Here is a 24,441-nt window from a genome sequence, read left to right on the forward strand (position 1 = left end):
TTCTCCATTTATAGACAATTTGTCTTACTGTGGACTGATGAACAGCAAGGCTTTTGAAGAAACTTTTATAACCATTTCCAGCTTTATGCTAGTCAACAATTCTTAATTGTTGGTCTCCTGAGAGCTCTTTTGTGCAAGGCATCATTCACATCAGGCAATGCTTCTTGTGAAAAGCAAACCCAGAACTGGTGTGTGTTTTTTATAGGGCAGGGCAGCTGTAACCAACACCTCCAATCTCATCTCATTGATTAGACTCCAGTTGGCTGACACCTCACTCCAATTAGCTCTTGGAGATGTCATTAGTCTAGGGGTTCACATACTTTTTCCACCTGCACTGTGAATGTTTACATGGTGTGTTCAATAAAAACATGGTAACATTTAATTCTTTGTGTGTTATTAGTTTAAGCAGACTGTGATTGTCTATTGTTATGACCTCAGATGAAGATCAGATTACATTTTATGACCAATTTGTGCAGAAATCCATATGATTCCAAAGGGTTCACATACTTTATCTTGCAACTGTATATGTATAAATGAGCCTGGTAAGGTGCCCAAGGGGCTGTACCAACCTACTTAGTGCCCAGCACTGCCTGTGTCCTCCGAATTTCCTCCTTTCTTCACAAGTAGATTGATGTAATCTCGCGATGCGCGAGCTCGCACATGCGCAGTGCCGGTATAGTGTTCCTTCCCTGTGTTGTAATCAGCCGCAGGGAAGGAACTGCACATCGCGAGATTACAGCCATCTAACTGTAAAGAAAGGAGGAGATTCGGAGGATGCAGGCGGTGCTGGGCTCTTTCATAGGGGGGCGTGGCTGGGCACCTTACCAAACTCATTTACATATCTATAAAATAATTTTTTTAACACAATAAAAGGACACCGCTTTATGGGAGAGGTATATTGCGGACAGGTTAGCGGTGATCTAGCCGTGCATGACCGCAGCTCTATAAGCTAAAACAAGGTGACCGATTCCATTTAAGTAGTCACTTTGTGGGGCTTACATAGTACAAACCACCCATAAATGACCCCATTTTAGAAACTACACCCCTCAAGTTATTCAAAACTGATTTTACAAACTTTGATAAACTTTTAGGTATTCCGCACAAATTTAAGGGTAATGGAAATAACATTTAAAAATGTTACTTTTTTGGCAGATTTTCCATTTTAATCCATTTTTTCTGTAACACATCAAGTGTCAACAGAAAAACAAAATTCAATATCTATTACCCAATCCTGCAATTTAAAAAAACACATATGGTGGTAAGCTGATGTAAGGGCACACAACATGGAGCGCCGTATGATTTTTGGAAAGCAGATTTTGCTGGACAGGTTTTTAGACACCATGTCCAATTTGACATCCCCCTGATGAACCCTATAGTAGAAACTCCCAAAAAGTGACCCCATTTTGAAAACTACGGTATAAAGTGACAGTTCTATTAATAGTATTTTGGAGGGAAGGGGGGTAGGTCATTTGATATTTTTATAGAGCAGCTTATTACGGACGTGGAAATACCGAATATGTATACTTTTTTAAAATATTTTTTATAAGTTTTACACAATAAGAGCATTTTTTTTTTTAAACAAAAAAAAACAACATGTTTTATTGTCTCCATATTCTGAGAGCCCTAGTTTTTAACTTTTAGGGCGATTGTCTTATATAGGATATATATTTTTGCAGGATGATGTGACGGTTTGATTGGTACTATTTTGAGGTGCATATGACTTTTTGATTGCTTGGTATTATATTTTTAGGCAGAGTTAATTTTTTTTTTTTTTTTACGGTACTCAATCTGAGGGGTTAGGTAAAGTGATATTTTTATAGAGCTGGTTGTTACAGATGCGGTGATACCTAATATGTCTACTTTTATATATTTCACTATAAACACAATAAAAGCATTTATAAACCCCAAAAATCATGTTTTAGTGTCTACATATTCTGAGAGCTATTTTTTTTATTTTTTGGGGGGCTACTGTCTTATGTAGGGGATAATTTTGTGCGGGTAGAGGTGATGATTTTTTTGGTACTATTTTGGGGTACATATAACTGTTTGATAGCTTGGTGTTGCACTTTTTGTAATGTAAGGTGACAAAAAATGGCACAGTTTTTCTTTACGGTGTTTATCTGATGGAGTACATTATGTGATGTAAGTATAAAGCTGGTCGTTATGGACATGGCAATATCTAATATGTGTTTTTTTCTTTTCTTTTTTATTATAAAATTAGCAGAAAGGGGTGTGTGTTTTTTACATTTATTTCTGTCCCACTCTGGCACTTTTGGTCGTCTAATCCCCTCTGCAATGCATCAGAATATATCTGTATTGTAATGCATTGTCTGTTAGTGTATTACACTGTGTAATACACTAACAGTTGCCTAGAAGACCCAGCAAGGGGCTAGATCCGCTAGGTTTCCATAGAAAGCAGGTCCCGATGCCTCTGCAAGGCATCAGGCTGCCTTCTCACCCATCGTGTCCCTGTCACTGCAGCGCAGGGACCCAATAGGAAAGCTCACCTGCCGCAAATACCATATAGAATGGCTAGGTGCATGCCCGGTGGCTCCTTAAAGGGGTTGTCTGCTTTGTTTTATAGTGATGACGAAGGTGATATAGAGATAAAAATGATGTTTTTTTTTTAGATAGCAGAGCAGAACGTCCCCCCTGACACACACACAGTAGGGCGTAGAGGGAAAGGTGCACCGTATGGTTTTTGGAAGGCAGATTTTGCTGGAGTGGTTTATTTACACCATGTCCCATTTGAAGCCCCCCTGATGCACCCCTAGAGTAGAAACTCCATAAAAGTGACCCCATTTTGAAACTACGGAATAAGGCGGCAGTTTTGTTGGGAATATTTTTAGGGTACATATGATTTTTGGTTTATCCATATTACATTTTTGTGAGGCAAAGTTACCAGAAATAGAAATTCTGAAATGTCATCTCCATTTGCCAATAACTCTTGTGGAACACCTAAAGGGTTAACGATGTTTGTAAAATCTCTTTTGGATACCTTGAGGGGAGTAGTTTCTTATATGGGGTCACTTTTATGGAGTTTTTACTCTAGGGGTGCATTAGGGGGGGTTCAAATGGGACATGGTGGCAAAAAAAAAAAAGGCCATCAAAATCTGCATTCAAGAAGCCATATGGCGCTTCTTTTCTTCTGAGCCCTGCCGTTTGGTCATACAGCAGTTTACGACCACATATGGGGTGATTCTGTAAACTGCAGTATAAGGGTAATAAATATTAAGTTTTGTTTGGCTGTTAACCCTTGCTTTGTTATTAAAAAAAAAACGGATTAAAATGGAAAATTTGACAAAAAAAAAAAGCTTTTTTGGCACCGTTTTTTTTATTTATTTTTTACACTGTTCATCTGAGGGGTTAGGGGGGTATTTTTATAGAGCAGATTCTTACAGACGCAGCGATACCCAATATGTCTACTTTTTAAAATGTATTTATGTTTCACACTATACTATAATTTAACAAAAAAAAAACATTTTAGTATCTCCCAAAAAAAAACTCCCTGATGTCACGTGCCTGTGCCGCCTACTTTATGAATGAAGCAGGCGGCGCAAGCAAGTGACATCAGTGAGTGAAGCTTTTAGGATGTACGGTACTAATAGGAGTGAGGGGGCATGTGTAATCACTTTTAATTTAATAAGACATTTTATATTTGTGCAGCACTGGAGCGGTGGGGGGGAGGGGGGATTTGTGTTTAACATCCGTGGATGGCACAATTAAGGGGTGGGGGTCTGTGGATGGCACTGTTATGGGGTGGGGGGTCTGTGGATGGCACATATATAACAGTGCCATCCACAGATACCCCCTGTAACAGGTCCAGCCACAGATCCCCCCTTTAACAGTGTCCGTCATCCACAGATCCCCCCTGTAACAGTGTCCATCATCCACAGCTCCCCCCATAACACTGTCCGTCATCCACAGGATCCCCCCATCCACAGATCTCCCCATAACAGTGTGCGTCATCCACAGATCCCCCCCATAACAGTGTGCGTCATCCACAGATCCTCCCCATAACAGTGTGCGTCATCCACAGATCCCCCCATAACAGTGTCCGTCATAAACAGATCCTCCACATAACAGTGTCCGTCATCCACAGATCCCCCCATAATAGTGTCCGTCATCCACAGATCCCCAGTAATAGTGCCATCCACAGACCACCATTAGTTCCAAACCCACCAAAAGCACACCTTTTGGTTAAAGATTTTTTTTTCTTATTTTCCTCCCCAAATAGACAATACAATCGGGCTTAAGGACCGTTGCCGCGGTACCTATCACAGGGACAGGGGTGATGCCGTTACCATGAATTGTGGAAAGTAAAAGGACATCCCTCTTGTCCTTATATCTGACCAGCAACAGGTTTCCACTGGTAAGGGCACGGGTCTCACCCCTGGGGATAGGTACCTGGAGAGGGTGGGTAGGGAGGCCGCGTTGATTTTTCCTCACGGTCCCACAAGCGGACGTGGATCTGGCGGCGAGGGACTGGAACAAGAGGATACTAGTATAAAAGTTATCCACTTACAGGTGGTAACCATTATCTAGCAGTGGGTGCATAAGGTCCCACACAAGTTTCCCGCTAACACCCAGAGTGGGGGGACATTCTGGGGGTTGAATACGGGAATCTCGCCCCTCGCACCCACGAAACTTTTAAGTGTACTCTGAGGTACTCTCACAAAGTTTGTATAGCTTCACGCCATACCTCGCCCGCTTAGAGGGAACATACTGGCGGAAAAGGAACTGTTATTTTATTCAGTAGGTAGCAAACATCGCGACATCTTGACATGAAGTCTTTATCAAGTTGATAAAGACTAAACGTCGAAATAGTCGCTATATTTGCTGCCTACTGAATAAAATAACAGATTATTCAAATGGATGAGTGCTGCGGATCTTTGTACTAATTGCCATTACTCTCAAGCCTGGATCCTTGCCCACGTGCACCTACATAACTTTGGACCTTTTTTAGCTGTCCAGTAGAGTTGAGCGAACACCTGGATGTTCGGGTTCGAGAAGTTCGGCAGAACTTCCCGAAAATGTTCGGGTTCGGGATCTGAACTTCGTCCCGAACCCGAACCCCATTGAAGTCAATGGGGACCCGAACTTTTCGGCACTAAAACGGCTGTAAAACAGCCCAGGAAAGGGCTAGAGGGATGCAAAAGGCAGCAACATGTAGGTAAATCCCCTGCAAACAAATGTGGATAGGGAAATGAATTAAAATAAAAATTAAATAAATAAAAATTAACCAAAATCAATTGGAGAGAGGTCCCATAGCAGAGAATCTGGCTTCCCGTCACCCACCACTGGAACAGTCCATTCTCAGATATTTAGGCCCCGGCACCCAGGCAGAGGAGAGAGGTCCCGTAACAGAGAATCTGGCTTCATGTCAGCAGAGAATCAGTCTTCATATCATAGCAGAGAATCAGGCTTCACGTCACCCACCACTGCAACAGTCCAGTTTTCATAAATTTAGGCCCAGCACCCAGGCAGAGGAGAGAGGTCCCGTAACAGACAATCTGGCTTCATGTCAGCAGAGAATTAGTCTGCATGTCATAGCAGAGAATCAGGCTTCACGTCAGCCACCAATGCAACAGTCCATTGTCAGATATTTAGGCCCAGCACCCAGGCAGAGGAGAGAGGTCCCGTAACAGAGGATCTGGCTTCATGTCAGCAGAGAATCAGTCTTCATATCATAGCAGAGAATCAGGCTTCACGTCACCCACCACTGCAACAGTCCATTTTCATAAATTTAGGCCCAGCACCCAGGCAGAGGAGAGAGGTCCCGTAACAGACAATCTGGCTTCATGTCAGCAGAGAATCAGTCTTCATGTCATAGCAGAGAATCAGGCTTCACGTCACCCACCACTGCAACAGTCCATTTTCATAAATTTAGGCCCAGCACCCAGGCAGAGGAGAGAGGTCCCGTAACAGACAATCTGGCTTCATGTCAGCAGAGAATTAGTCTGCATGTCATAGCAGAGAATCAGGCTTCACGTCAGCCACCAATGCAACAGTCCATTGTCAGATATATAGGCCCAGCACCCAGGCAGAGGAGAGAGGTCCCGTAACAGAGGATCTGGCTTCATGTCAGCAGAGAATTAGTCTGCATGTCATAGCAGAGAATCAGGCTTCACGTCACCCAACATTGGAACAGTCCATTGGCATATATTTAGGCCCCGGCACCCACACAGAGGAGAGGTTCATTCAACTTTGGGTAGCCTCGCAATATAATGGTAAAATGAAAATAAAAATAGGATTGAATGAGGAAGTGCCCTGGAGTCCAATAATATATGGTTAAGGGGAGGTAGTTAATGTCTAATCTGGACAAGGGACGGACAGGTCCTGTGGGATCCATGCCTGGTTCATTTTTATGAACGTCAGCTTGTCCACATTGGCTGTAGACAGGCGGCTGCGTTTGTCTGTAATGACGCCCCCCTGCCGTGCTGAATACACGTTCAGACAAAACGCTGGCCGCCGGGCAGGCCAGCACCTCCAAGGCATAAAAGGCTAGCTCTGGCCACGTGGACAATTTAGAGACCCAGTAGTTGAATGGGGCCGAACCATCAGTCAGTACGTGGAGGGGTGTGCACACGTACTGTTCCACCATGTTAGTGAAATGTTGCCTCCTGCTAACACGTTGCGTATCAGGTGGTGGTGCAGTTAGCTGTGGCGTGTTGACAAAAGTTTTCCACATCTCTGCCATGCTAACCCTGCCCTCAGACGAGCTGGCCGTGACACAGCTGCCTTGGCGACCTCTTGCTCTTCCTCTGCCTTGGCCTTGGGATTCCACTTGTTCCCCTGTGACATTTGGGAATGCTCTCAGTAGCGCGTCTACCAACGTGCGCTTGTACTCGCGCATCTTCCTATCACGCTCCAGTGCAGGAAGTAAGGTGGGCACATTGTCTTTGTAGCGTGGATCCAGCAGGGTGGCAACCCAGTAGTCCGCACAGGTTAAAATATGGGCAACTCTGATGTCGTTGCGCAGGCACTGCAGCATGTAGTCGCTCATGTGTGCCAGGCTGCCCAGGGGTAAGGACAAGCTGTCCTCTGTGGGAGGCGTATCGTCATCGTCCTGCCTTTCCCCCCAGCCACGCACCAGTGATGGACCCGAGCTGCGTTGGGTGCCACCCCGCTGTGACCATGCTTCATCCTCATCCTCCTCCTCCTCATCCTCGTCCTCCTCGTCCTCCAGTAGTGGGCCCTGGCTGGCCACATTTGTACCTGGCCTCTGCTGTTGCCAAAAACCTCCCTCTGAGTCACTTCGAAGAGACTGGCCTGAAAGTGCTAAAAATGACCCCTCTTCCTCCTCCTCCTCCTCCTCCTCCTCCTCCTGGGCCACCTCCTCTTCCATCATCGCCCTAAGTGTTTTCTCAAGGAGACATAGAAGTGGTATTGTAACGCTGATAACGGCGTCATCGCCACTGGCCATGTTGGTGGAGTACTCAAAACAGCGCAACAGGGCACACAGGTCTCGCATGGAGGCCCAGTCATTGGTGGTGAAGTGGTGCTGTTCTGTAGTGCGACTGACCCGTGCGTGCTGCAGCTGAAACTCCACTATGGCCTGCTGCTGCTCGCACAGTCTGTCCAGCATGTGCAAGGTGGAGTTCCACCTGGTGGGCACGTCGCATATGAGGCGGTGAGCGGGAAGGCCGAAGTTACGCTGTAGCGCAGACAGGCGAGCAGCAGCAGGATGTGAACGCCGGAAGCGCGAACAGACGGCCCGCACTTTATGCAGCAGCTCTGACATGTCGGGGTAGTTGTGAATGAACTTCTGCACCACCAAATTCAGCACATGCGCCAAGCAAGGGATGTGCGTCAAATTGGCTAGTCCCAGAGCTGCAACGAGATTTCGCCCATTATCACACACCACCAGACCGGGCTTGAGGCTCACCGGCAGCAACCACTGGTCTGTCTGTTGTTCTATACACCGCCACAACTCCTGTGCGGTGTGGGGCCTGTCCCCCAAACATATGAGTTTCAGAATGGCCTGCTGACGTTTACCCCGGGCTGTGCTGAAGTTGGTGGTGAAGGTGTGTGGCTGACTGGATGAGCAGGTGGAAGAAGAGGAGGAGGAAGCCGAGAAGGAGGAGGTGGCAACAGGAGGCAAAGAATGTTGCCCTGCGATCCTTGGCGGCGGAAGGACGTGCGCCAAACAGCTCTCCGCCTGGGGCCCAGCTGCCACTACATTTACCCAGTGTGCAGTTAGGGAGATATAGCGTCCCTGGCCGTGCTTACTGGTCCACGTATCTGTGGTTAGGTGGACCTTGCTACAGATGGCGTTGCGCAGTGCACACTTGATTTTATCGGATACTTGGTTGTGCAGGGAAGGCACGGCTCTCTTGGAGAAGTAGTGGCGGCTGGGAACAACATACTGTGGGACAGCAAGCGACATGAGCTGTTTGAAGCTGTCTGTGTCCACCAGCCTAAAGGACAGCATTTCATAGGCCAGTAGTTTAGAAATGCTGGCATTCAGGGCCAGAGATCGAGGGTGGCTAGGTGGGAATTTACGCTTTCTCTCAAATGTTTGTGAGATGGAGAGCTGAACGCTGCCGTGTGACATGGTTGAGACGCTTGGTGACGGAGGTGGTGGTGGTGGTGTTGGTGGTACATCCCCTGTTTGCTGGGCGGCAGGTGCCAACGTTCCTCCAGAGGCGGAGGAAGAGGCCGAGGCGGCAGCAGCAGAAGAGGCCGAGGCGGCAGCAGCAGAAGAGGTAGCAGGGGGAGCCTGAGTGACTTCCTTGGTTTTAAGGTGTTTACTCCACTGCAGTTCATGCTTTGCATGCAGGTGCCTGGTCATGCAGGTTGTGCTCAGGTTCAGAACGTTAATGCCTCGCTTCAGGCTCTGATGGCACAGCGTGCAAACCACTTGGGTCTTGTCGTCAGCACATTGTTTGAAGAAGTGCCATGCCAGGGAACTCCTTGAAGCTGCCTTTGGGGTGCTCGGTCCCAGATGGCGGCGGTCAGTAGCAGGCGGAGTCTCTTGGCGGCGGGTGTTCTGCTTTTGCCCACTGCTCCCTCTTTTGCTACGCTGTTGGCTCGGTCTCACCACTGCCTCTTCCTCCGAACTGTGAAAGTCAGTGGCACGACCTTCATTCCATGTGGGGTCTAGGACCTCATCGTCCCCTGCATCGTCTTCCACCCAGTCTTGATCCCTGACCTCCTGTTCAGTCTGCACACTGCAGAAAGACGCAGCAGTTGGCACCTGTGTTTCGTCATCATCAGAGACATGCTGAGGTGGTATTCCCATGTCCTCATCATCAGGAAACATAAGTGGTTGTGCGTCAGTGCAGTCTATGTCTTCCACCGCTGGTGAAGGGCTAGGTGGATGCCCTTGGGAAACCCTGCCAGCAGAGTCTTCAAACAGCATAAGAGACTGCTGCATAACTTGAGGCTCAGACAGTTTCCCTGATATGCATGGGGGTGATGTGACAGACTGATGGGGTTGGTTTTCAGGCGCCATCTGTGCGCTTTCTGCAGAAGACTGGGTGGGAGATAATGTGAACGTGCTGGATCCACTGTCAGCCACCCAATTGACTAATGCCTGTACCTGCTCAGGCCTTACCATCCTTAGAACGGCATTGGGCCCCACTATATATCGCTGTAAATTCTGGCGGCTACTGGGACCTGAGGTAGTTGGTACACTAGGACGTGTGGATGTGGCAGAACGGCCACGTCCTCTCCCAGCACCAGAGGGTCCACTAACACCACCACGACCATGTCCACGCCCTTACTAGATGTTTTCCTCATTGTTATGGTTCACCACAACAACAAAAATATTATTTGGCCCAATGTATTGTATTCAAATTCAGCGGGATATAAATTTGAGGCCTAGTATTTAGGCGCTGGGTGACCGGTATGGATTTAGTGACAGAATTAGACTTGGAAATGCACAGTAGCGTGTGTGTGAAGTTATTCTGAATGACCCTATGTGCACCTTGAATATTATATACCCTTTTAGGAATAGATTTCAAATAGCTCTGATATAGCAGAAACCACTAAATTATGAAATTGCTAAATTGGGAATTGTATTTCAACCCTGAACAAAAAATGTGCTTTGACGGACACTAAATAACTTGCCCAGCCACAACAGTACAGCGGTAACGACAGATTTAGCTGGATATAAATTTGAGGCCTAGTATTTAGGCGCTGGGTGACCGGTATGGATTTACTAACAGAATTAGACTTGGAAACGCACAGTAGCGTGTGTGTGAAGTTATTCTGAATGACCCTATGTGCACCTTGAATATTATATACCCTTTTAGGGATAGATTTCAAATAGCTCTGATATAGCAGAAACCACTAAATTATGAAATTGCTAAATTGGGAATTGTATTTCAACCCTGAACAAAAAATGTGCTTTGACGGACACTAAATAACTTGCCCAGCCACAACAGTACAGCGGTAACGACAGATTTAGCTGGATATAAATTTGAGGCCTAGTATTTAGGCGCTGGGTGACCGGTATGGATTTAGTGACAGAATTAGACTGGGATATGGCCAAAAAATGAACAGACTATTGCTGGTTAAATGCACTTGGTGTGACAGCTTGACCAACCACACTACTGAGGGTTAAATGCACTTGGTGACGGGCGCAGCTTGCCCCTGATTTAGTATATGGCCAAAAAATAAACAGACTATTGCTGGTTAAATGCACTTGGTGTGACAGCTTCACCCTGATGTAGGCTTTAGCCAAAAAACAACCACACCATTGAGGGTTAAATGCACTTGGTGACAGGCGCAGCTTGCCCCTGATGTAGTATATGGCCAAAAAATAAACAGACTATTGCTGGTTAAATGCACTTGGTGTGACAGCTTCACCCTGATGTAGGCTTTAGCCAAAAAACAACCACACCATTGAGGGTTAAATGCACTTGGTCGCAGCTTGGATGCACTTGGTCGCAGCGCCGCCGATCACCCCAGAAAAAAGTGACTGACAAACGGTCTGGGCAGCCTAAAAACAGTGAGCAATTGAATTTCAGCAGCTCAATGATGCACAGCTGCAGATCGATCGATTAATCAAGTCCTTTAGAGGAGTTAATCTGCCTAATCTCGCCCTACTGTCGCAGCCGCAACCTCTCCCTACGCTAATCAGAGCAGAGTGACGGGCGGCGCTATGTGACTCCAGCTTAAATAGAGGCTGGGTCACATGGTGCTCTGGCCAATCACAGCCATGCCAATAGTAGGCATGGCTGTGACGGCCTCTTGGGGCAAGTAGTATGACGCTTGTTGATTGGCTGCTTTGCAGCCTTTCAAAAAGCGCCAAGAAAGCGTCACAAAAGCGCCAAGAAAGCGACGAACACCGAACCCGAACTTTTACGAAAATGTCCGGGTTCGGGTCCGTGTCACGGACACCCCAAAATTCGGTACGAACCCGAACTATACAGTTCGAGTTCGCTCATCCCTACTGTCCAGTTAAGACCACATACCCTGGGTGTCTTATCCTCGAATTACCTTATGATTTTCAGAATTTTCTGTTAGGACGCCTGTATGCATACTCAATTTCATGACAGTAAAGTGTTATGTTGCTTATCATGTGACGTTTCGCTGAGTGATCACGTGAATCATCCACAGTGACGTCACGGACATGCGCAGCTGCAGTTCCGGGACGCCGGATCCATGCGGTGCAACTCGCTACAGTGTATCCTCCCATTATTGAGCACGCCTGATTCCACGCCCGGTCCTGTTAATCTTTTACACTTACAGGTGATAATGATTCACTGTTTATTGTCACTTCTGTACTTTTATTGTAATAACAATGAATATGTATACCTGGAGGTTTTGTATATACCGATTACGGTTTCACTTTTGGTCATCCTCCGGGCTGGTCACATTTTTTCTTTGATGATATGTATTATATACTTTGTTTTTTGAATGTTTTAATAATTGTCACTTATGCATGATAATCAATCATGACTGCATAAATATCCACAGTCTTCACAATGTTGTATTGCTTGAAAATGGTCCCAGTAAGCGGACCAAAACGTCGCATAAGTGAATAAAGGGTCCCACTTTTTTTCACCAAACGGATGTGCTGCGGTGTCATTCTTTATTATATATATATATATATATATATATATATATATATATTATCCCATATTACACATCCATATCGACCTATGACAGATTTCTCCTTATCAGAAAAGAATGGAATAAAAAAAACATGAAAGTCATCCCACAAAAATCAAGCCCTCACAAAACAACTATAGAAAGAAAAATAAAGTTATTGGTCTTGGAATGTGCAATGAAAAAATAAATAAATAAATATATATATATATATATATATATATATTTTTTTTTTTTTTTAAGAGGGTTTCATTGTGCAAAAGTATGTTATGTTTTCTGAACATGATTATGGGGGCTGTCCTAATGAGCTACTAACAAGCATTTAGAGATATGCTTTACAGCAGCCACCTTGGGCATTAGAAACAACGCACAGGAGGGTACCTCAATGACTTCTAGACCTGACCTCTAGAGAGAAAGGTGCTGTTATTCTAACCCTGCCTGTAATGCTTGTAATGCTAAAAACGCAAGACATAAGTGGCACCAATTATTAGGCTTAGTGGACAGTGTGAGAACAGCAGGATTTTATAATTTTTAATATAGATATGGGCATGGGAAATTATATAAACATCACGAAAAATTCTATAAATAATATTTAACATAAAAACATGACAAACAATAGGTAATTTTCTGATGACACATTCCCTTCAAGTTTATTTCCATAACTATCACATATCCATCAACCTGTAAGACTTTATACTGGTAACAGTAAGCAAGAAATTTGAATGTATTTCTAAGTTTGGGGAACAAAATATTATGTTACTTTAACTAAAGAAAATGGTGGTGAGTACTACAGTTACCATCCGGATCACAACCAGTGAAAACTTCTAAAAGTCCTCCAAAACCACTCCAGGAAGTATGAAGCCAAGGTTGCCCCCTAGGCATTCACCAGAACCCATTACAAGGCAGGATGAACTTGGCTGTCTGAGACCCATGTGACATCTGTGAAGCTGATAACAGAATACTGGTATGGGCATACTAGTATCAGTATTACCAGGCAGGTACAAAGAGGAGTAAGCAAGTAGGATCAAAAACCAGGAGAAACCGATATGATGAATGGATTTACCCCTTGGGTAATGCAGACAAGTCAGAGTCGATTACCAGGAAAGTAGATAAACAGCAGCCATAGGGATAACCCAAAAACAAGCCAGATCACCAACATGGTCAACAGTAAGTCACACATTATAGAGCCTTGAATACAAACGCAATCACAGTAAGTTACACAGGAGGTACACAGGAAAACTAGCTCTAGGATTTGGCACAGAATCAGAGGCCTCCAGCTACCAGTCACACTAATAGTTCGATCTACCAGGATTTTACAGATTTTCCATGACAACCCTAAAAGTACCGCTACTGACAGAAAATCTTCAGTCCATGACTTCCTGTCCTTTATAGCTATGAATATAAATAAAATGTAATTATTAAAAACAGAATCATACTCACCTTAGTAACTAGATCAGAGTGTCTGATGATAGCACGGACAAAGAATCTATAATCTGTCACTTCAGTTCCTTCTTCTACTTTGGCAGCCCCCAAGTACAGATGCATTTTATGGTTGGCACATGGAATTGCTGTTAAGTCAAAGTTTCTCATACGGTTCAACTCTAACTGGAAGGCAAGGGCAGGTTCCAAATGTCTATAGATTCGGTCTTCCTCAAACTTCAAAAACACAAATTGTAGCAGAATTATTGCAAATACATTTAAAAATGATCATAACTAATGGAGGACTTCTGAACTTATTTTCTACTTTGAAAAGGCAAATTTAGCGATCATCCGCAAGTAGTTAACCAACGCTACCTTTGTCTCAAAAGCAATGTTATAAATTGCTTACATATTTATAATATTTATTATTTTGTTCAATGTTCCAGCATGGTGTATGTTGGGATGGTTTCCATCTTTCTACATAACTATGCTCTTACATCTTCTATTCCTCCTAAGATTCTATAATTGTTGAAGACATACCTTGTTTCTTGCCCGGAAAGTAAAGAATTTGGGAAACTCCCTCTAAAAGGTTAAAAAACAATAACACAGATTTAGGTTAAAGTTTATTGTACACAGGTTTAATGTAAGACTATTACAAGAATACAAGTAAACAATGGGAATGTATCAATGTATAAAATAAAACAAAATCAGGCTAAAACAGATGTCTTTCCCTTAACTTTTCCTTTAAGGGAAGCAGTTAATTTTTGCTGCCCTGACTGAGGACAGCATTAAACAGTGGCAGGCATGTTCCAACATATTCCAAGATGTGTGGCGTGAGATTAAAAAAAACAAAAAACAATTGCATCTGTTGGCCACCTAATACCGTATTCTTCCATAACCATCAATAGCAAAACACAGTACAATGCCATATAATATCAAAATACAAGCACATATTTAAAAATCAAAAATACATATTAATTAAAAACAGATAAACATAGAAAACTATGAAGACACAGATAAACACTCATGTATAAAGGGTGCCAACACTTGTAAGTGGGTCAAAACCTGGAAAAGTGTGGAGGTGGCATATCACTGTAGCATACAACACTGCAGAAAAGCTACTAACAATAATAGAAACAATTTCAAAGGAATCAAATCAAGATACAATAGCACGCATAAAGGGGTTTTCCCATATCTATTTATCCACAGGACTGTGACGAGGGAACACCCTCTCTGTCTGGAGAAAAGAAGGTTTGTACACAAACATAGAAGAGGATTCTTTACGGTAAGAGCAGTGAGACTATGGAACTCTCTGCCGGAGGCGGTGGTGAGTACAATAAAGGAATTCAAGAGCGGCCTGGATGTATAGCTGGAGCGTAATAATATTACAGGTTATAGTTACTAGATTTCTGGAGTAGGGTCGTTGAAGTTATTATGATTGCCTGATCCCCTAAAGTGAGAAAAAATGGCTTCTACCTCATAGTTTTTTTTTTTTTGCCTTCCTCTGGATCAACTTGCAGGATAACAGGCTGAACTGGATGGACAAATGTCTTTTTTTTAAGCCTTATAAACTATGTTACTAACATTTGTGGCATATGAATAGGATAATAAACCAAACAATGCAACACCACACTGCAAAAACAAAATATATGAACTAATGCCATACTCACTATAAAAATATAGTAGTATTAATGCTATTCTAACTATATAAATGTGAGACACTTGCCAAATACCTGTTTTCCACAGGCTGGATTTAATTAATATGGTATAAAGCTGAAGCCTGCTGTCCCTGTATTCATTGGAAACCATTTGGCAAACAGAATAGTGGGCTCAGCATATATGTGCAACCTGCCTTCCCTAAATTTATTGGAGGCTGGTTTGCACCAAAAGAGGTAGTATTTAGCATTTGTCTGAATGAGATAACCTAGCCATGATGGATAGGCACAAATTATTTTGATCAAACTATACGTGCAAAGAATTTATATAATGAGCATTGCATTATTACAAGTATGTTTTTTTTATAGTAAGTATGGCATTAGTGCATATATTTTGTATTTGCAGAGCTCTGTTGCATTGTGTTTGGTTCTGTATTTTCAGCCACGACAACGTGTACCTGCACATTGGCATGTGTTGACTTGTTTGTTTTTTGGAGCGAGTATTTGTAATTCCACAAAAAAGAAAAGATAATCAGCACTCCAAACACACTTTTCGGGTGAATTTAACTGGACAGCTAAAAAAGGTCCAAAGTAATGTAGGTGCACGTGGGCAAGGATCCGGGCTTCAGATCATAGATATTAAGTCGATTTGTTCTTACACTTTGTTTTAATGCTGCCCAGAGACATGTCTCCATACAGCATCAAAATGAATTCGGAATTCATTACTACATCTTTATCATCTTTAAAAAAAATTCAAGTTAGCAATCTGAAATCTGGTTTGGTACTGGAGGTACCAGCTGGTAACAAACCCGAATATCAAATTTCTAATTCTAAAAGTTGTAGAATTTGCAGAAATAAATACCAAATTCATTTAACAAAGTCTTGCGTGACTTCGGGTGAAACGAATTTTGCCTCCACGGAGGCAATACATTTTAATGCATTTTAATGCTGTACGGAGACAGGTCTCCGTACAGCATTAAAACAAGGTGTTAGAACAAGTCAACTTACGCCTGAAATGTTTTATGTTAAAATGTTATACTATGTGGTATTTTAAATAGTATGGCTACACATGGCTATCACATGAAGACTTTACATAAGCATCTTATCTAAACATTACTGCCCATAACATGACAATCCAATATGGTAAACTCCATTACTTTAAGAGATTCTTTCACTTTTCATAGGATTTATATATTTTTTGTTGTGTGTTAATTACAGTCAAAACAATTATTTCCCAGCATGTTTAGATGGAAAAGCTTTGCTCCAGCTAACTTCCATTTTCTCATCTCATTAGGTTTTTAACATGATTATTAGTATAATAATCAGCTATGATGATTTGTGTTGCATGTTTTCACATTCTCTAATATGCAGGATGTCTTGATTGGCTAATTTAGGCAAATTATTTTGATAGTCCTGATGATGGCTGGGTTATTTGATCGCAGCAGGGGCATAATTTGCATTCATGGGAAGCAAAATTGTTGTTTTTTTCATGTACAAACGCAATGAGATGTTTTTGATTGTGTTATCTGCCCATACTAACAGAGCAATTTCTAGAAAATAACTTCATTAATGTGATAACATGTGATGCTGTGGTAATGACACATTGTAGCCTCAAGGAGAAGGATATCCATCCAGTATACTGAAAAGCTTTTCTTATCAGTTTTTAATCATTAAGGTCATACAGTATCTAGTCATATTTGTTTTATCAACTTATTGTACTTATTATAATTTTAACATGAGAAAAATATTCCATACAGACAGTGCTTTGAATAAGTATTCACACCCCTTGAACGTTTCCACATTTTTTCATGGTACATCCACAAACTTAAATGTATTGTGAAAACTCTGGGTCACTTAGCTCTCCACGATCGCAGTCTTCTCCGTTTAAACGGTTGGCACACCTCCAACACTGCAGGTTTTGGTGCAAACTAACCACAACCAGATTTATTGTCACTTTTACAGCAGTCTAAACAATCATAAACATAAATCCTAGGTCGTCTGGCCACTGACTACACAGTATTTCTCCCTCTCTATTGGGATCTGGGTCTACCACCCAGCTCCCCAAAAGACAACATGGTGCTTACCCTACACAGGGTTAGGGCTCTTTCACACCTGCGTTATTGTCTTCCGGCATAGAGTTCCGTCGTCAGGGCTCTATGCCGGAAGAATCCTGATCAGGATTATCCTAATGCATTCTGAATGGAGTGAAATCCGTTCAGGATGCATCAGGATATCTTCAGTTTTGCTCCGGCCAAAAATCCTGAAGACTTGCCGCAAGGCCGGATCCGGAATTAATGCCCATTGAAAGGTATTGATCCGAATCCGGCCTTAAGCTAAATGTCATTTTGGCGCATTGCCGGATCAGCGTTTAGCTTTTTTAGAGTGGTTACCATGGCTGCCGGGACGCTAAAGTCCTGGCAGCCATGGTAAAGTGTAGCGGGGAGCGGGGGAGCAGCATACTTACTGTCCGTGCGGCTCCCGGGGCGCTCCAGAGTGATGGCAGGGCGCCCCAAGCGCATGGATCACGTGATCGCATGGCACGTCATCCATGCGCATGGGGCGCTCTGACGTCACTCTGGAGCGCCCCGGGAGCCGGGCGGACTGTAAGTATACCGCTCCCCCGCTCCCCGCTCCTACTATGGCAACCAGGACTTTAATAGCGTCCTGGGTGCCATAGTAACACTGAAAGCATTTTGAAGACGGATGCGTCTTCAAATGCTTTCAGCACACTTGCGTTTTTCCGGTTCCGGCGTGTAATTCCGGCAAGTGGAGTACACGCCGGATCCAGACAACGCTAGTGTGAAAGAGGCCTTAGAGGGTCCCAGCTCCCACAGGCCTTGATGCAGCCTGTTCCTCCCCCAGACAGGGAGCCCTGTTTGAGGAGCTCAGCCCACATTTATCTGAGCTCCTCAGCTGGCTGCTCATTACAAGCCTAGCTGCTGCAGACAGTGGGGAAAACCTATTTTCCCAGCCTTTCTTGTTCTCACCCAGCTTCCTCTGGGTGAGATACACCATTTAATGGCCCTCATATGGCCCTCTGGCAGCTCCACTGCCACAGTATTTTATTTTGATTTTATATGATAGACCAACACAAAGTAGCAAGTAATTGTGAAGTGTAAAGAAAATGATACATGGTTTTCAACATTTGTAACAAATAAAAATATGGAAAGTGTAGCATTCATTTGTATTGAGCTCCCCTTGTAGGACCATCTTTCGCTGCAATTACAGCTGCAATACTTTTTGGGTATGTCTTTGCACATCTAGAGCTTAAAAGTGTTGCCTGGGCATTGTAGCTCTGCCTATATATGTTTAGAGTCATTGCCCTTCTGGAAGGTGAACCTCAGCCCCAGTCTCAAGTCTTTTGGAGCCTCCTACAAGTTTTCCTCCAGGACTGCTCTGTATTTAACTCAACTCCTCTTCCCATCAACTGTCACCAGCTTCCCTGTCCTTGCTGAAGTAAAGCATCCCCACAGCATGATGCTGCCACCACCATATTTCACGGTGGGGATGGTGTGTTTAGGGTAATGTGCAGTGTTAGTTTTCCACCACACAGTGCATTAAAATTTCAACTTTGGTTTTGTCTGACCACAGCACCTTTTTCCACATTTGCTGTGTCCCCTACATGGCTTGTGGAAAATGGCACTTCTTATGGTTTGCTTTCAAAAGTGTCTTTCTTCTTGTCACTCTTCCATAAAAGCCAGATTTGTAGAGTACATGACTGTACTGTGGACATATTCTCCCGCCTGGGCTGTGGATCTCTACAGCTACTCCAGAGTGACCATGGACCTCTTGGCTACTTAGTGCTCTCCTTGCCTGGACTGTCAGTTTAGGTGGACAGCCATGTCTTGGTAGGTTTGCAGTTGTCCCAAACTCCTTCCATTTTCAGATGAATGGCTGAACAGTGCTCAGTGAGATGTTCTGAACTGGGAATATTTTTATGATCTTACTCCACTTTACACTTCTCCACAACTTTATCCCTGACCTGTCTGGCATGATGCAGTTTGATTACTAATGTTCTTAAAGAACTTCGGATGCCTTCACAGAAGAGATGTAGTTACATTCAGAATAAATTGCACACAAGTGAAATCGTTACTAATTATGTGACTTCTGAAGGCAGTTGCTCACACTGGATTTTATTTAGGGGCATCAGAATACAGGGGACCGAATACAAATGCACACCACATTTTTTAGATTTTTAGGTATGTAAAATTTTGAAAACTAGGTGTAATTTTCTTTTCACTTTTCACACACTTGCTACTTTGTGTTGGTCTAGCAAATAAAATCTCAATAAAATACATTCAAGTTTGTGGGAAAAGTTCAAGGAGTAAGAATACTTTTTCCAAGACACAGTATGCTTTAGTCTTGGACTTAAAGAGGACCTTTCACCACTCCTGATATGCCTGTTTTAATACCTTCATGCAATTCCCATGTAACAACAATTCTGGAGTATCTATTCCCCCAACTGGTTACCACCCCTCTGTACCCTTACTGCAGAATAACAGCAATTCATTCATAACTTCTAGTGCAAATAATAAAGGAATGGCACAACATACAGACATAAGAATAGATGCTACAGAACGGTTATTACATGGGGAATTCATGTAGCTATTAAAATAGGCATGTCATGAGAGGTGAAAGGTCCTCTTCATCATGGAATTGCGTTATGTTACGTGGTAAACAAATCCATAACGCAATTCAGCATATACCCGAACTTCAAAACTTGAAGTTGGCTCAAGTTTTTTGCCCTATTGTTTTATGTAGGGGCTCATTTTGATCAGGTGACTGTGTGATTGGTACTATTTTGGGGGCATACACCTTTTTGATCACTAGGTGTTGCACTTTTAGTTATGCAAGGTGACAAAAAATGGTTGTTTTAGAACAGTTTTTATTTAATTTTTTCTACAGCGTTCGGGGGGATCGTGTGATATTTTTATACAGCCAGTCGTTACGGACACGGAAAAACCCAATATGTCTGGTTTTCTTTTTTTAAAATTTTTATTTTGTTTTGTTTTTTACTTGAAACTTTATTTTTTTAATATGAAAAACAGTTTTTTGTTTTTTTTTGTCCTACTCTGGGACTTTAACTTCTGGGGTCTGATCCCCTCTACAATACATTACAATACATCCTGTATTGTAATGCATTGACTGTCAGCTTGTATGCTGAAAGCCTGCCTGTGAGACACAGTCTAAGGGGCTGGATCTCACAGGCTTACGTAGAGGGCAAGGCCCGATAGAGATGCGGAGGGAATGCGTACCCTCCACAAACCCTCTCTATGCCACGGTCAGCATTGACCGAGGCATACAAGGGGTTAATACGTTGGCATATCTGTGCCGCTGGTCCTTAAGTCACTTCGACCACCGCCATACATGTACGGCGCAGGTCCTCTACAAGTTAATAGCTTCATGCATCCCTTATGTAATAACAATTCTGGAGCATCTATTCTTAGGACTATATGTTGTGGCATTCCTTTATAATTGCTACTTATAAATTAAGTAGAAAACTGTAGAATGGTAGAATTCTTTTACAATACAGATAGTGACATGGATAAGTATGCATTAAAATATGATTAACATAACACGATTTAAACAATAGGTCATTTTCTCATGACGCATTCCCTTTCATTTCCGCTACTTATGCATACTCACATGAAACCTTTGGTCTACCTCACAGTTTATCTGCTTTCTGAAATCCTGAGGGGAAAAAAATGGTAGAAAGGAAAAGCAGATCAGTGCAGCAATTACAAGTAAGGGTCCATTCACACGTCCGTATGTGTTTTGCGGAACGCACATCGCCAGCACTCTCATAGAAAATGCCTTTTCTTGTCCAATTGCGGACAAGAATAGGACCTGTTCTATTTTTTTGCGGAACGGAAGTGTGGATCCGCAAATGCGGATAGCACATTCCGGCCCCATTAAAAATGAATGGGTCCGCAGCTGTTCCACAAAATTGCAGAACGGATGCGGAACCATTTTGCGGACCCTAAAATTACTCAATATTTTAACCAAAATTATGATAAAGTAAGTTTCAAAACCATTTCAGGAAAACAAAACAGATGTTGTACAATCTTGTATCTCCAAACTTTGTTGCTCTTTTAAAAATAAATGGGTTATGCTAATTTAGAAATAATAATATTAAATAATTCTAAATTTGTTACTGTTCCTCTATGCAAGATGCAATAAAAAATACAGCAGGTCAGTTTTTCATTAAAGGGAACCTGTCATGTTGAACATAGTGTCTGAACTGAAGCAGGACGAGCCGAGTAGATTGATATATAGTCAAATGCAAGTGGAGAGGGAGCATCAGATGTAGATATATGCATATATTAAAACTTCATTTTTCTCAGCAATGCATATGAACATGGGACCAACACAGATATCTTCAACTGCCAAGCACTCACGCAATAGCTCAGCCAGTTTCATAGGTAAAATATGTTGACAGATGCCCTTTAAAGACCAAGGGATTTTATACATTTTTTACATCTTCGCCTTCTAAGACGTATATATTTTTTATTCCATTTTCTTGACGGATAAGGAGAATCTGGCATGGGTCATTATTAATGCAGTCCAATGTATTTATTTTACTGTAAGTGCTATACTGACATCCACCAGCAGGCTGCACCAGAGAGCCTGGGACATGCTTCTCTAGGCCCTGGCCTGCGTGCACCGACACTGGCACCCCACAATCTAATTCATGTTGTGCTGATGGGAGACAGAGGGAGTCCGCACCCTTACATTTCGTGGGCGCTATTGCCTGCAGCATCAAAGGGGTTAAAGGCCCAGATCTGCGTTTCTGCCAATCCAGACCACTACAGCTTAATCACAGCTCTCATGGGAGAGCCAAGCCACCACTCTCCACTGCACAGGAGACACATGCAGAGCTTAGACTGGGCCTCCGTAAAAAAGTGGCCCCTCAAATGACCACTGTAAAAAGGCATAGTGGTGGTAGCTAAGGGGTTAATAGCATTCATAGGACACCACCTATTTAATTTCTCCATATTACCGTTACTAATAAAAAACAAACAAAAAATAATAAAACTGTTCACCAACAGCTATCTAGTCATGCATAAAGGGGTTCTAGACCATTTAAAGGGAGTCTGTCACCTCCATATGGCCATATACAGTGCTTACATGGCTCTGTAGCACACCTTTACAGGATTGTAATGGTACCTTTGTCTTTGTCTTCAGACTTGCACCAGCAGGAAAAACTGAGTTTAATTCATATGCAAGTGCCCAGGGGCGGTGTTCAGTGTGTAGGAGCCCAGGCTGCTCTGCCTTCTTTTCACTTTACTCCTCCCCAGTCTCTGCCTTTGCCCGCCCTCCAAGTCTCTTGCCTCATTGATAGGTCTGGACTTGAGGGCGGGCAAAGGAAGAGGCTGAGGAGGAGTAAAGTAAAAAGAAGGCAGAGCAGCCTGGGCTCCTACACACTGAACACCGCCCCTGGGCACTTGCGAGTGCTCATTTGCATATGAATTAAACTTCATTCTTCCTGCTGGTGCAAGTCTAAAGAAAAGAACAAAGGTACCGTTACAATCCTGTATAGGTGTGCTACAAAGCCATGTAAGCACTGTATATGGCCATATGGAGGCGACAGACTCCCTTTAACAATTAAAGACCCAGGATAGGTAATCAGTATGAGATCAGCAGGGGTCCCATCAGTTTTTCTGCAGTAGCTCCAGCTCCTGAGCTGACGTGCTGCTCCAATTGAGGAGAATGTGGTCAGCAAATCAATAACCAGCTCCATACACAGGGGATGAAGCTGTATAGTTCTGAGTTCGGAGCTACTTCTGAACAGCTGATAGATGGAGGGGTGTCAGACCTCTGTCATTGCTATTGATGACTTATACTAAGGATAGGCCATTCAAATCAGCGGTGTCACCAAGTAGGGTGGGACTAAAAGCAGATCTGTGACTTAAATATGGTGCCTTATGTAAGGGCAACACATTTCAGAGACATGCATATTCCTATTCCCCAAAAAGGCAGAAAACCAAAAATATTGTGCCATTTGGCTAATAGAACTAATTAATACTGCATATACTCTAGAATGTCAATCACAGCTGAGGTCATGCAATAAGTAGGAATGTGCTGACTTGCAATCCTTGTTGTAGCGAATCTAGTACTGGGGCCACAAAGCCATACATGTATCATCTATCCTGTCTTTTCTGAAATACAGTTGCAACATTTTAGGACAAATATTTAACTTTTTAAAAAGCCTTTATGCGTGTGTATGTGCACTTGTGTGGAGACTGAGAAGGCACATATCTCACAATACTGAGAACAAAACAATATATTACCTTTTGTGCTACTAAAAATGTTAGTCGACGAATTCCATGATCCATCAGCACAGCTTTCTATACAAACAAAAAGACAGAGTTAAATCTTTCAAATTATTTTTAAAGAACAATCCACCACACAGTGTAAACAAAATCTTCCAGATTTTATGTCAGTTTTCAGTTTGGTCAATAGAGTGCTAATTCAAAAAGAAAAAAGTCACTCACCTGCTTCCTGTCGCTCAGGTCCAGTAGCAAGAGTCCAATAATACAAATAATCACATCCGCTAAATTCCACTCAAAACGATCACTGCTGCTGTTATAATTGATTTACATTTTTTATTAGGGATTGGGCCAAGTATTTAAGGGGTTTTCCAAATGTTTTATACTGATGACCTGTCTTTAGGATCAGCTGTTTGAAGAGTGGCCTCCTCACAACTTACCAAGCACTGCACCATCCATAGGATAGTCACTATTCTTGCCATAGCAGCTCATCCCCTTTCCCATGATATGCAATTTGACTGATGAATGTGAAGTCACTAGCTTAGGTAGAGGCTGATTGGCAAGGTGGCAGAGTCATCCCACCACTGACCGTAAACTGATGAGTTATCACGACGATAAGTCATCAGTATAAGGCACTTCGTAAACCACTATAAAGTTATCGCATGTACATAGCATAGGATGATAACTATCTGATTGAAAGGGGTGTGACGGATGGGACCCCCACTGATCTAAAGAATGGGGTCCCATATTCCTCCTGCCCTGATGGAGTTTAAGGACGAGTATGCACCTTGCCACTCCATTTATTTTCTATGGGACTGCCTAAAATAACCGAGGTGCTGTACTCTGGCACTGAAAACAAAAACAAAACAAAAATAAATAAGTGAGAGAGGGACAGAAAGAGAGAAGGAGGAAAGATGGAGAGAGAGACCAAAATAAAGACAGCAGGCAGAATGAGCAGAATTATAGCCAGAGTCTCAGTTAATATCCAAGACTGATATATAAGGCCTCATGTTTCAGTAATGGCCTTCACACAGCCA

General features: G+C 43.0%; 1 protein-coding gene across 3 annotated transcripts in view; it reads right to left on the minus strand.

The window, feature by feature from the left end:
* The window catches only part of ACACA (acetyl-CoA carboxylase alpha), a 932,629-nt gene that overhangs the window by 435,356 nt on the left and 472,832 nt on the right, over positions 1–24,441 (minus strand). For all 3 annotated transcript variants that reach the window (XM_044288111.1, XM_044288112.1, XM_044288113.1), the window contains exons 33-36: positions 23,426–23,482; positions 20,781–20,825; positions 14,020–14,061; positions 13,501–13,716 (exon numbers count right to left, since the gene is read on the minus strand). In XM_044288111.1, the coding sequence (XP_044144046.1) occupies positions 13,501–13,716; positions 14,020–14,061; positions 20,781–20,825; positions 23,426–23,482 (360 nt within the window). The remainder of the gene's footprint in view (positions 1–13,500; positions 13,717–14,019; positions 14,062–20,780; positions 20,826–23,425; positions 23,483–24,441) is intronic.

The sequence above is a fragment of the Bufo gargarizans genome, chromosome 3 (genome assembly GCF_014858855.1).
Source record: "Bufo gargarizans isolate SCDJY-AF-19 chromosome 3, ASM1485885v1, whole genome shotgun sequence".
Classification (NCBI taxonomy): Eukaryota; Metazoa; Chordata; class Amphibia; order Anura; family Bufonidae; genus Bufo; species Bufo gargarizans.